Genomic DNA, 12,378 nt, shown 5'->3' on the forward strand with positions numbered 1-12,378 from the left:
TAAGGACCTTGCTTTGGACATCTTTCCTTTAGAATTCTCTCCAGGATTAGAGTTGAGTTAAATCTATGCATTTTTCAATTCCTCTTCCCCAGTAATTCCCCTTAGAATCTCCCTTATTTTCATGTCTTTCTTACTGTTCTATTTGTATAGAAGTTAAGGCCAAACACTGGCAATACCTGTATTTAGTGAAGGTCGGCATATGCATTTGGTGGGGTGCCCTAACCCATCGTAGCTTCTCCTGGGTCCAAACGATGCGTGGTAGCAGAGGACTTACCTGGCAACAGGAAGATCTAGTGACCTGGGTTTCTTTTCTTTCTTTTTTCTTTTTCTTTCTTTCTTTCTTTTCCCCCATGAAATGCTTCCCAAGACATGGCAGGTCATTTGGCACAACCCACTGAGGATTTTGGAGGGGGATGTTTAAGGGACTTGGATTCCTCACTTCTCTATTTCCCAGAGTTCTTGCCCCAGTGGCTCTGTGCCAGCAGAATGAGCAAACAAGCAAAAATGCTGAAAATACATGATGTTTTTTAAAATTTCAGTTTATCCACAGGGATCTGGCTGCCAGGAACATTTTAGTTGGTGAAAACTATGTAGCCAAAATAGCAGATTTTGGATTGTCCCGAGGTCAAGAAGTGTATGTGAAAAAGACGATGGTAAGTTCAGAGCACAGACACGGAGAACGTCCTCCCCAGGGCCCCTCCCTCTCGCGATGGCCCTTCTCTTGGAATACCTCCATTCTTTGGTGACTCGGGCACCTGGTAGTATACCCCAGGAGTTAGTGCCCTGGCCGAGAAAACATCTCTTCAGAGTTTTGATTCCTAAAATGACCGAGGGCTTCACATTTACCAGTGAAAAGCCACCATCACATGTGGCCAAGGGATGGTATATGCAAGTCTCATGGTGTAGGGGCTCTGGTCTGCTTCTATGCCAGACCCTTAAGTATCTCACCCAGAAACCTCTGAGGAGTTCCCTCAACCCCCTTTCATGTACAGCAAGCATAGGAAGGGCAAAAAAAGGCATTTAACATACTTTCCAAATATAAAGGAAATAAATTAATGAGGTTCCTAAATCACAAGGAGGCCCTGGAGAGAAATTCATAACTTCTAAAGCCTACGGAAGATGTCCCTCTTCATCACAAGTTCTCCACTGTCTCTCCAAGCGCACATCGAATCCACATCCGCCTGACGATACCTCCTCTCCCAGATAGTGATATTTAATCTTGATGTACAAGATCCCAGGAGAACGTCCCCACAGCAGGAGAGAAACTGGACTCCTTCTGCTTTTGTGGCCCAGTGTAAATCATAACGCCCCAGAAATGCCCCTCCCAGGGACATGAGAGCTGGGTGACAACATGGCGCCACCCCTGCTTTCCCTATGTGGGTGGGAGAGTGCAGGACCTTGGCACTGACAAATCCTGTAGTCGTCACATGTGTTTGGTGGCTCTACCCCAGTGGCACGGCTCCCCCTTCCCGAGGGCTGATGGACATTGCTCGGGCTCAGCTTCCCTGTGACTAAAGCAGTTTTCACACGGTCCCTTTATGTTTGTGGGTAACAAGGTGTCTCGCCAGGCTTAGGCTTCTGTATTTATCCTCTTATTCAGGGTTTTTTTTTGTTTCTTGTTTTTCCCAATATGCTTATTTTAGTTACTGACAAGATAACAAACAATATTCAAGAATGTTTTGAAAAGGAAATGACCCATTGTTCACCCCCTTGACCCGTTTTATTTTTCCTTTACTTATTGCCTTCCACAAACATACATATTTTTATATGGTTACCATCCCAGTGAACATAACCATTTTGGATATTTCTAGTCCCTTTTTGGATGGGGGTTTGAAGTGGGACCCCTTCGGCCTGTAGAGACCATCACACACAACCAGTGGGACTCCAGATGCTTATTGATGGCAATGCTTTCAGAAGCCATAGCCACCTCCTTGAGGGCTGGCTTCCATGTAATACTTTTTTCTCTGTTCTTTTCAGTTTTTCTGAATTTGCCTGACCCCAAACAGGCCATGTTTCTCTGCAGAGGGACTGGGCTTGTCTTAAAGAACCAGGACCCACCCCTCACCCATTCACTCCCACTCCCCCTGCTCCTCCTAGGCCACCTGAAGCTGGAGCTCTCCTTCACAGAGCAACTCTCCTTGCTTCTCTCTGGCATATGGGGGGCTGTGGTGCTCTGGGTGATGGGGTTGAGGCACTGACACAGTTTACCCCACAACCTACACATTTTATCTGGATCCTGTCCTCCGATTCCTAAGAAAAATGCTGCTTTGCTTGGCATTTCCTAAAGGGCAGGGATTTCGGTAGTCTTGGATAGTTTGGGGGAAATGCTTAGAGGGTTAGAGCACTTAGGTAGGTCAGAACTTAATTCTATCTGCTAGCACCTGGGTGAAGTGTTGTGGCAACACCGGGTCTGGGAGGAAAGACACAGAGACGGCCCAGGCTGAGGAAAGATGAGAGAATGGAGAGAAGCAAGCTCCGGGCAAGAAGGGTGTAGTGTGGCGAGTTACCACCAGAGGGCAGAGTGGCTACTTTCCCTGGCCTACCGTTTAAATTGGCGATTTTCCACTCCTTGCACTCCAGAATCTCTGGGAACCTTTCAAAAAGTACAGAGGCAGAGTCCTATGGCTGAGATACTATGATTCAGCAGCCTTGGGATGAGCCTTCTACATCAGTTTCTGTTTTTTAAGTCCCCCAGGTGACGCTAATATTGGAAGTGCTGGAAGCCAACATACTGATTTGGGGCTTTTTATTATCATGGATAGATCCATCCCCTCATCATCGATTTATTTATGACTACAATGTTTCATGCCTGTGCTAGGTTTTGGGGTAACATAAATTGAGCTAGTCTCCACTTTTAAATGAACACACAATGAACAATTGTTAACAGTTGGTGAGTGCCAAGGGCCAGGAGGGCACAGAGGAGGAACACACACTGAACTGAGTCCTGGTGGAGTCATGAGGGCTCCCTGGAGGAGGCCAGCTCCTGGGTTTTACAAATGTTAAATAGATATTGGAGACCCAGGAATGAACTGGATCACCCGGAGGGTACAGTCTATATAAAAACTTAGAGGCAACCATTTGGGTCAAGTAATTCAATGTGGCTGGAATGTAATGCAGAGAAGGAGAGTTAAAATTTAGGGTGGGAGGAGGAAGGGGTTATAACGTCTTCTTGTAGATTCTTGAATTCCAGCTAAAACATTTTGGATTCAGTTAGGGACTTGAGATCTTGGGACAATAAGGGACACTGAAGAACTTTAAGAAAAGGAACCACATGGCTGGATTTGCCATTTCGAGTGATCGGTCTGGCTGTGGTGAGGAGGACTGATCCTTAGGGAGTAAACTCTGAAGCAGGAAGGTCAGTTAAGAGGTTGTCCTCAGCTAAGAGGCGATGGTGGCCTAAATCCTGGAGAGAGAGCAAGGGGAACAGGTGGAAGTGGAAAGATCCAAAAGATGTCAAATGAGAAAAATAAAAAAGTGAACATGGAAATGCGGTCCAGGGCACAGCTGGTCTCAGGATGGTTGGTCTGGGAGAATACCTGCTCCTGTTTCAGGGGGGCTGAAAAGACCCCCCCACATAGTGCTGGTGTTGCCCCACCTCTTGGCTACTGTGGGCTGAAACACCACTGTTGGAGCTTGGACAAAACCCTGGAAGGGAGGCAGCCATCTCTCAGTAGGGCCCATGAGATTCTCTTGGTAGGTCTTTAGGAAGGAAGCCCCCAGACCACTGTAAAACTAGGACTAAAACCTAGAAGTCAAACTTCCCAGTGTCCAGTCCACATTCATTTTTCCCAGGTTGGACTTAAAGAAATGGGGACAATCTGGATGGAGTCAGGGCCAGGCCCCCAAAGGATGAGTGTCCCTCACGACACTCCAAACCCAGTGAAAACTGCACTGACAGGAAATTATTTCTTCCTCCACTGATGTGCATGTGCACCGTTCCCTTAGGTCTGAAATGCTCTTCTCTCCCCAGGCCACCTGCTGAACCTACACATCTTACAGGACCCAACTCCGAGGTCCCCTTGTCTGAAAGTCTGCCCCATCTCCTTCAGGCACAGTTGGTCATGTGACATGGCCTGAGCCTTTTCCACCTTGCAGTTTAATTCCTGGTTTCTTTGCCTCCCTCCCCTTTCAAGCCTCTGAGAGCCACAAAGTGAATAAATGAAATGCCCACCAAGAGGGCACACAGCCGTCCACACACATACATGCCCATGCTTACAATTCTTCTTTATATAAAACTCCTGTAGGGACTCCTTGAAGCAAGCAGGGCTTAATCTTTGCAGGTCTTTGAATTTGAGAATGTTCTTGTGCGTGGCACATACACAAACAGCAATTCCTGATTCTACCACGCCATATGTCCGGGAATTCCAAGTAGAGTTCCATGTGGGCTTGGGTGAAGCAGGGCTCCAGGCAAGTTACATGCCTTGGGCAGGGTCCCTGTCTTGACTAAGTGGCATCTCACTTTGTTCTCTCCAGGGAAGGCTCCCGGTGCGCTGGATGGCGATCGAGTCACTAAATTACAGTGTGTATACAACCAACAGTGATGTGTGAGTATGCCTTTTATTTTGAGGGTTTTCTTTTTTCCCCAGGAAAGTAAGCATTTGACAGAGGTCTTAACGAGAGGCAGGAATATGCCTCTCGTAGAAGAAAGCTTCCTCTGTAGAAGAAAGCTAGTCAGTAAGCCCAGGAAATAAATTAATAGTGTACAAAATGCAGCCTCAGAGTAGATAGACTGTTCTCATGGTCTAAGATCATTGGGGGCAGGTTGTGGGTTTCCTTCCGCCTGTCAAGGGGAAGTGGTGACTTCTCAATCACCAGAGAGTCAAGGGGCATGTGGGGTTTCCTGTGGCTCCACATCCCCGACTGAGTTCCGCATACAGGTGGGGGGTGAGGGGGCAGCCCAGACTAGCTGCTGGGGTCAGAGGTGGCAGGGGCAGAAGGCAGGCTGGGTCTAGAGCGCGTCTCTGCTCGCAGCCTGCAGGGACGAGTCTCAGGCTGGAGGTGGGAAGGGAGGGTTGGGAGTGAGACCTCAGCCGTCTGGCCCGCACCTTTATTGACAGCAGGAGAAACTGAGGCCTCGAGGGTTGAGGTGACTTGTCCAGGGAGTTTAGCTTCTGCCTGGGGAAGGGTGGGGGGCTGGCGAATACTTGTGTCCTCACTGCGTGCAACGTGCCTCTGGGGTGTTTGCTCACTTCCTCTCTGTGACCGAGGCAGCACCTGGTATCCACACTTTCCGAACACATGAAGAGGCCTCAGGCGGTTGAGTAACTTGTCCCAGGTCATGCGAGTGTCAAGGTGGTAGAGCTGGAGTTAAACTCTAGTCTGTCAGCTCGGACTGGGCCCTGCCGCCCCGACACCGTCCCGTGCTCTCCGCCGGAAGCAAGTGGGGGCTCTAACGCGGTTTCCCTGTTAGAATCCTGACCTTGGCTGAAGAGGAGAGAAGCACGTGCCCCTGCGGGGCCCTGTCCCAGGGAGCGCACACTTAACACTTCCTTTTCGGCAAAGTGTCAGTCACCCTGACTTTTGAGGCAGGAAACGAACGTGTCAGCTTGTCTGTTGGTGATTGGTCTCCCCGTTGTGTCCCCTGCAGGTGGTCCTACGGAGTGCTGCTCTGGGAGATCGTTTCCTTAGGTGAGTGTCCACGTTCATCTACGGCAAGACTTCAGGCGCCCGGAGCCGGCCCTCCCGGGCCCCCTCGCTGTGTAATTCCACCAGTGCCATTTTTACGTATTTCTGTATTTACGTGGCACCACCGGATAGGACTGGGAAATAGAATTTGATAGGTTTCTGTCTGTGCTTATTCCCGTCTTTCTTTTTTGAGAGCCCTGTAGCTAATGTCATACCTAATACTAACGACCTGGTGGCTGTGAGCTACACTAGAGCTTGTGTCTGTGGGTGCAGAGATGTCCCAGAACTATTGCATGTTTGCTTGAAGATGGCACGCTACACAGCTGTGAGAAGTCCTTTCCGAAGGCTAGTTAATAGCCTGTGAAAACATTTGTGTCAAAACCCAGCAACTGGGGCGCCTGGGTGGCTCAGTGGGTTAAAGCCTCTGCCTTCGGCTCAGGTCATGATCTCAGGGTCCTGGGATCGGGTCCTGCATCAGGCTCTCTGCTCAGCAGGGAGCCTGCTTCCCTTCCTCTCTCTCTGCCTGCCTCTCTGCCTACTTGTGATCTCTGTCAAATAAATAAATAAATAAATCTTTAAAAAAAAACAAACACAGCAACTGCCTTACACTAGGACCACAGTTGTGTAAATACTGCCCATGAAAAACCTGGAAAGACTACACCAGAGTGATACAGACTATTGCTTGCTCTCTTCCTACTTTTTTATATTTTCCAAGTTTTCTGTCATTGGACAGTAACTATTACAGATCAAACAGGAAGTGGATAACCTAACAGCAGACTCCCAAGTAGGGAAAAGATACTGCTCATTGGTACGCTACACAAGTTGTGTGGGCTGACTCAGGGAGGCGATTAGCCCTGTACATAATAGCCCTATGAGCCCTGGGCTGGATCTTTCCACCGAGGGGATGGCCGCCCAGTGACGCGGTTGGTGGCATACAAGCAGCTGTGCTGTGTGGTGGGTTTGCCCAGAGGGGAGGGTCACGCTGGGGGGGGGCACCTCCCTTGCCACACCCTTTCTCCCCATCTCTCGGCTTGAGAGGCTTGGGGCAGGAGACACTATGACAATTAGTAGGCCCTGAGAGTGACGTGGTTTTCTGTCTTCCAGGTGGCACCCCCTACTGCGGGATGACATGTGCAGAGCTCTACGAGAAGCTGCCCCAGGGCTACAGACTGGAGAAGCCCCTGAACTGTGATGATGAGGTGTAAGTCAGGCTCCGTGCTGGGGCCATTTCATCTGGACCTCCCCCGCATTTCTTGAACACGCAGACTCTCATGGAAGGGGTGTCTGATTCATACACACGTCGCCATCCCAAACAGCCAAAATAGAGGAGGAGGGTAGGGGGCTCCTTAAACTCAGAGCATGGTGCAGTGGGCAGGGAGTGAAGAGCTTTAAGGTGGGAATGAGGAAAGGCCCCAAATGCAGAAAAGATCTGAAATTCATAAATAAATGTATGAAACCTTGAGGCTAACTTTGGAGAGAGAGAGATTTCAGAGCTGTGACGTTAAGAAGATGGATTTTTTTTTTTTTAAATCACAGAATCTTGATTCTGCAAGGATCATTTTCCAGGAATAAGAATTATTCCGCAGGGAAGAATGAGTAGCTTTTGTGAAACCACCATTCCCAGAACTCCCTGAAGAAGCTACTGCCTGAAGCGTGTAATGTGAAAGGGCAAGGCGCTAGGTTCGGCAAAGAATTTATTATCCACACGGAGTTACTTTCTGAGAAAGCGTGGTATTCCTTAGGTCTCTGGTATAAGAGGCATGAACCTAGACCACGCTAGGTTGCTAGACTTCTGTGCCTGTAAGTTTCCCTTAAGACATTTATTCCCAATGTGAAATTTTGGGCCCTACCCCCCAACATTGCTTCTTTAAAAAAAAAAAAAAAATTATTAACATACAATGTATTATTTGCCCCAGGGGTACAGGTCTGTGAATCAGCAGTCTTAAAACATCACAGCACTCACTATAGCCCATACCCTCCCCAATGTCCATCACCCAGCCACCCTCTCCCTACCCGCCTACCCCCCAGCAACCCTGTTTGTTTTGTGAGATTGAGAGTCTCTTAAGGTTTGTCTCCCTCCCAATCCCATCTTGTTTCATTTTTTCCTTCCCTACCCTCCACAGCCCCCCAGCCTGCCTCTCAAATTCCTCATATCAGAGAGATCATACGATAGTCCAGTCCGACATTGCTTCTATAGGTCTAGGGTGGGTCCCAGGAATCTTCATTTTAATGCAAATGGTTCTGACCACATTAGGGGGCATACTGCCTTAGACCAGTGCTTCCACACGGTGTTCCCGGGACATACAAGATGCAAATAGGTAATATAAGAGGGAAGGAATTCTATGGTAGCTTACGTGGGGCAAGTTCCAGGTTAAGTCAGGTTACACGGGTTTTTTGTTTGTAAGGGCAAGACTTCTCAAGCTTTGACTCTGCTACTCCCTAAGGGGGAGATGCAATAGGTGGTAATCTTGCAAATTTATTACAGCATGGAGTCTTTAAAAAAAAAAATTATTAACATTTTGAGAGATGTGGCATTCCAAGAGAATTGCTGCCCTAGATGCATGCATGAGTCGGTTCTTTCCAGGTCAGGAGAGCTAAGACCAAGATCCCGCAGGAATGGTACTCAGGATGGGCACTAGTTTTACTGACAGAAGAAAGGGGGACCGGTGGGGGGAGGGGGGAGGCCAGAGAGAAACTCGATGCTCTACTTTTGTGCTGCTGCTTAAGCGCAGATGCCCACGTGTGAAATGGCTCCCTCTCTTCTCTCGTTCTGGTGCCCCACAGCAGACAGGCCCAGGACTGAAGCAGAGTCACGGAGTTCACTGCTTAACCCTCTTAACCCTTTGTGTTCACAGGTATGACCTCATGAGACAGTGCTGGCGGGAGAAGCCCTATGAGAGGCCCTCGTTTGCCCAGATCCTGGTGTCCTTGAACAGGATGTTAGAAGAACGCAAGGTGAGCTCGGACTTCCGGGCAGACTCTGGAGTCACAGTTCATCACGTCCCCCGTGGTTAAAAAGAAATAGCTGATACAGTTCAACAAGGTGGTCTGGGTGTAGCCTGAGGCAATAGAGGGACATAAAGGACGTGGCCCCCAGCTCTGAGGATGTTACAATGTCTGAGTTAATCAGCTTTCCATAAAAGAGAGAGTCACTTGGTAGGACAGATAGAATTACCTCAGAGTTAGAAGGCACCTCATCAGTAATGGAGCCTGACTCTTGAATTTTGCAGAAGAAATCTATACAAAGAGGGGAGACTGATGTGTCCAAGGGCACACAGCCAGGAACCGGTACAGCCTGGTCTGCAGGTTTCTAGGGGGTAGGGGCAGGAATTCTATAAAAAGGTCCAGCAGGTGGTTGGCTGTACAAATCTGAGGTTGAAAAGACAAATCTAGGTTATGGAACTGGACGGAAAGTTACCACCACCCGAGTGGTAATTAAACCAGAGATGTGGGTGAGGCCAGAGAGAAATGGGGACTGAGAACGATCCTGAGAGACTGCGACATTTCTGGGGGGACCACACCGGGACAAGAAAGAATGGCCTAGAGACTGAGGAGAGTACAAGGGTGAAGTCTTAGGTGCAGAAGGCCAGGGATGCATTTTAGGAAGAAAGCCGGCAAATACAACATGGGGACTGAGGACAGAAAAACGTCCCCCAGGTACCTAGTATTTGAATCAAAACAAGTTAAGAAAACTAGGGTCTGATGATTCCTGCCCCTGGCGGTTAGAACTGTTAGACCACTGTTCTGGACACTGTTGTTCTAAACCACTCTTACTCTCGTAGACCTATGTGAATACCACGCTTTATGAGAAGTTCGCCTATGCTGGGATCGACTGCTCTGCTGAGGAAGCCGCCTAGAACAAGTCACACCCATCCGTACGTAATGTTGCCCCTTCCCTGGCCTGTCAGACCCTTGATGCCAAGAAAGCCAGCAAGACTCTGTCAAGAGAGGGGACACAGAATATACCAATGTGTATATATTGCCGTATGTCTGGGACGAGACCACAAAAACCCGTGCGTGTGAATCTGTAGGACCCTTCAACTCTACTAGGACTGTATATACCGTTTTGAGTAAGAATGTGCTGAACTCAGAATGCCTGTTTGTGGTTTCATATGCAATAATATATTTTTCTAAAAATATGGACTTTACAGGAAGGTGTGTGAGTACAATTACTATGATGCCTAACTCATTATCATTCTGGATTTTTTTTTGATATTTACCTTCATAGTGAATGTTGTAAAATGTTTTGCTGTATAGAAGAAAGATGTTAATAAATGTCACACCAACCCTGATGGCACCGGTGAGGAAAGTGGGGGAAGTAGGTTAGTTCTATCAGGACATAGTTGAACATTTAAAAGGGATTCTTCAATTCCTCAACTGTAGACGCCATTTCAATGTCATTTGCTCATTGGACCCTGCTGTCATGTGTGTCCAGAGCCTACAAGTCAATCCAGAGTGCTACCATCTAAAAAGGGACTCAACTCTCCTTCAGTGTGCATCTAAGGAACTTTAAAGAAGTACAAGTTTGGTAAATCAATGGGATTTAGTTTTAGTTTCTCTGGTGACACTGCTTTGTATATTTTAAGAAATCGAGTAGGATGCCTGGGGCTCTATTTGGAAGACATGCGACATTCATACCAACAGAACACCATGTACTGCACATTGTAAAGTTCCCGTGTTGATCAGCTGTGAGTCTGCAGTTTATATGGTAGGCACACATTGCCGTGAGATCTCATAGTAAGTGAATAAATGTCTTACGTACCTGTTTTTTGTCTGGGAGTGTTTCTCCTAGGTCATGCCTGATGTCAAGTTCCCGCCCTCCAACTGTGTCGGTGAGATGCCCGTAGTGCGGTGGGTGGGGACTCCAGCTGGCAGGACTGAAAACATCGAGAAGTGTTCGGGCGAGCCCATTTTCTTGTAGCAGCGCCCTGTGCCCCCAGTAGTGCGCCCATGTCCACTGAGGGCTTAGAACAGCAGTCTTTTTATTTTTTTTTAAGATTTTGACAGAGATCACAAGTAGGCAGAGAGGCAGGCAGAGAGAGAGGGGGAAGCAGGCTCCCTGCTGAGCAGCGAGCCAGATGCAGGGCTCGATCCCAGGACTCTGGGATCATGACCTGAGTCGAAGGCAGAGGCTTTAACCCACTGAGCCACCCAGGCGCCCCAGAACGTCAATCTCTTAACTGGGATAGTGTGAAATCGGTCGACACAGAGCATAAAGTTCCGTGTTCCTGCCACTTGGTCCACCTCGTGTGTTCAGAGACGACAGCAGGGCCCTTTGTTCCCAGCGTTCTCCAGTGGAGCGCGCACGCGCAAGGCTGCTGGCAGACAGTCAGCAGCTGGAAATGCGGGGAAGAGCCCTTGACAGGTCCAGGTATCTGCACTGGTTCCTTGGGCTTTTTACCACATGTTGTGGAGATAATTCTGACAGCCCCTGGTTTGAAAGTCCACGGAACTGAGCACGGAGGACCTGAAAATGCAGGTAATCCCTTCACTGCACATGGCATTGGAACAAACCTCCCCCCCAATAGTCTGACTTTCTTCATTACATAGTACTTAAATTCATAATGATCAAAATTTGTATTATTTTACTTTACATCAAGTACATGACAAGAGAGATGGCTGAGAAGTACCCGAGACAGCAAGAAAAAGAGGTTCAGGCATCACTGAGTTACTTGTAAGTCACAACACGAAGGCAGCCAAACTGACGTATGTTTGAGGGCATCTCCTCACAAGCAACCGTCAGAAGGTAGCAGGTGTACTTCCCACCGGAGGCCCTCCTGTTAACTGCTCTGACTCTCCTGTACTATCGGCAGTGAAACCTTTGTAATTTTGTAGCATGTTAGCAACATTAATACTGAAGATTCGTACTCAAGGGTAATCAAACTGAATCAGGTCAGGTACTTGCCCATGATGAGAAAGCAAGAAAGATGGAGCTAACCCCTCAAAGGAATGAGACAGTCTGGCACTGAGAACACAGGTTAGTGTGTTCAGAAGATCCCTAGGACACTGCCTGAAAAAAATAAGTTGTGAATTAAAATCCAGTCACAGTACACTAGTTAGAATACAAACATTACCCAACAGCCAAATGACCCAAAGCTTTATGTTAACAGAGTACACTGAAAAGTTTACATTTACTTTGTGAGGAAAATCTATTTATATATGAGACCGAAAAAAAATGTGTTAGGTAATGATAGTTTTTGGTATTTGGAGAGAAAGAAATGTACGTAACCAGAGACGTGACCCTTGAGGAGGTCACTGCTCAACTGTAAATCGTACTCCTTTGTAAACCTGTCACCCTAGATCCATCAAGAGGAGTCGAAAATTCAAAGCAACTTAATCCTCCCCATTAACCCCCCCCACCCCACTCACAACTTTAGCAATGAACTGTGGAAATTGAAGAAAAAGGTCAAGAAACTTCCTACTGTCATAGACCCAACTCGACTGCCAGCCGCAGAGGCGTCCCTGAAACCACACTGCAGGGATTTAAGATCTGCTCGGGCAGAGCGATCACTCCTTTCCTTTCAGGTCTTCTTTCACCTTTCAGAGAACCAGTTCCATCTAGGTGGCTGTATTTTCACTTGAACTATGACCTCCAAACATTACAGAATAGAAGACAATGTGTTAGACCCACAATGACTGCATCCATGATACTACCCACAGTGGTTCTCAAAACAAAGCCTTGAGTTCATGTTTATAAAAAATTAACACTTGGCACTTACCAACACATGATTCTGAATGCTTTGTAAAGATTAT

The 12,378-nt window shown here is 47.7% G+C and overlaps 1 protein-coding gene across 3 annotated transcripts in view; it reads left to right on the forward strand.

Moving 5' to 3' along the window:
* TEK (TEK receptor tyrosine kinase) overlaps positions 1–10,392 on the forward strand; it is a 97,506-nt gene extending 87,114 nt beyond the window's left edge. For all 3 annotated transcript variants that reach the window (XM_032860326.1, XM_032860327.1, XM_032860328.1), the window contains 6 exons: positions 540–653; positions 4,474–4,544; positions 5,588–5,628; positions 6,730–6,826; positions 8,481–8,580; positions 9,408–10,392. In XM_032860326.1, the coding sequence (XP_032716217.1) occupies positions 540–653; positions 4,474–4,544; positions 5,588–5,628; positions 6,730–6,826; positions 8,481–8,580; positions 9,408–9,482 (498 nt within the window). In that variant the 3' untranslated portion in view covers positions 9,483–10,392. The remainder of the gene's footprint in view (positions 1–539; positions 654–4,473; positions 4,545–5,587; positions 5,629–6,729; positions 6,827–8,480; positions 8,581–9,407) is intronic.
* Positions 10,393–12,378: the final 1,986 nt, after the last annotated feature.

The sequence above is a fragment of the Lontra canadensis genome, unplaced genomic scaffold, assembly GCF_010015895.1.
Source record: "Lontra canadensis isolate GAN:19392208 unplaced genomic scaffold, GSC_riverotter_1.0 scaffold19, whole genome shotgun sequence".
Taxonomy (NCBI): domain Eukaryota; kingdom Metazoa; phylum Chordata; class Mammalia; order Carnivora; family Mustelidae; genus Lontra; species Lontra canadensis.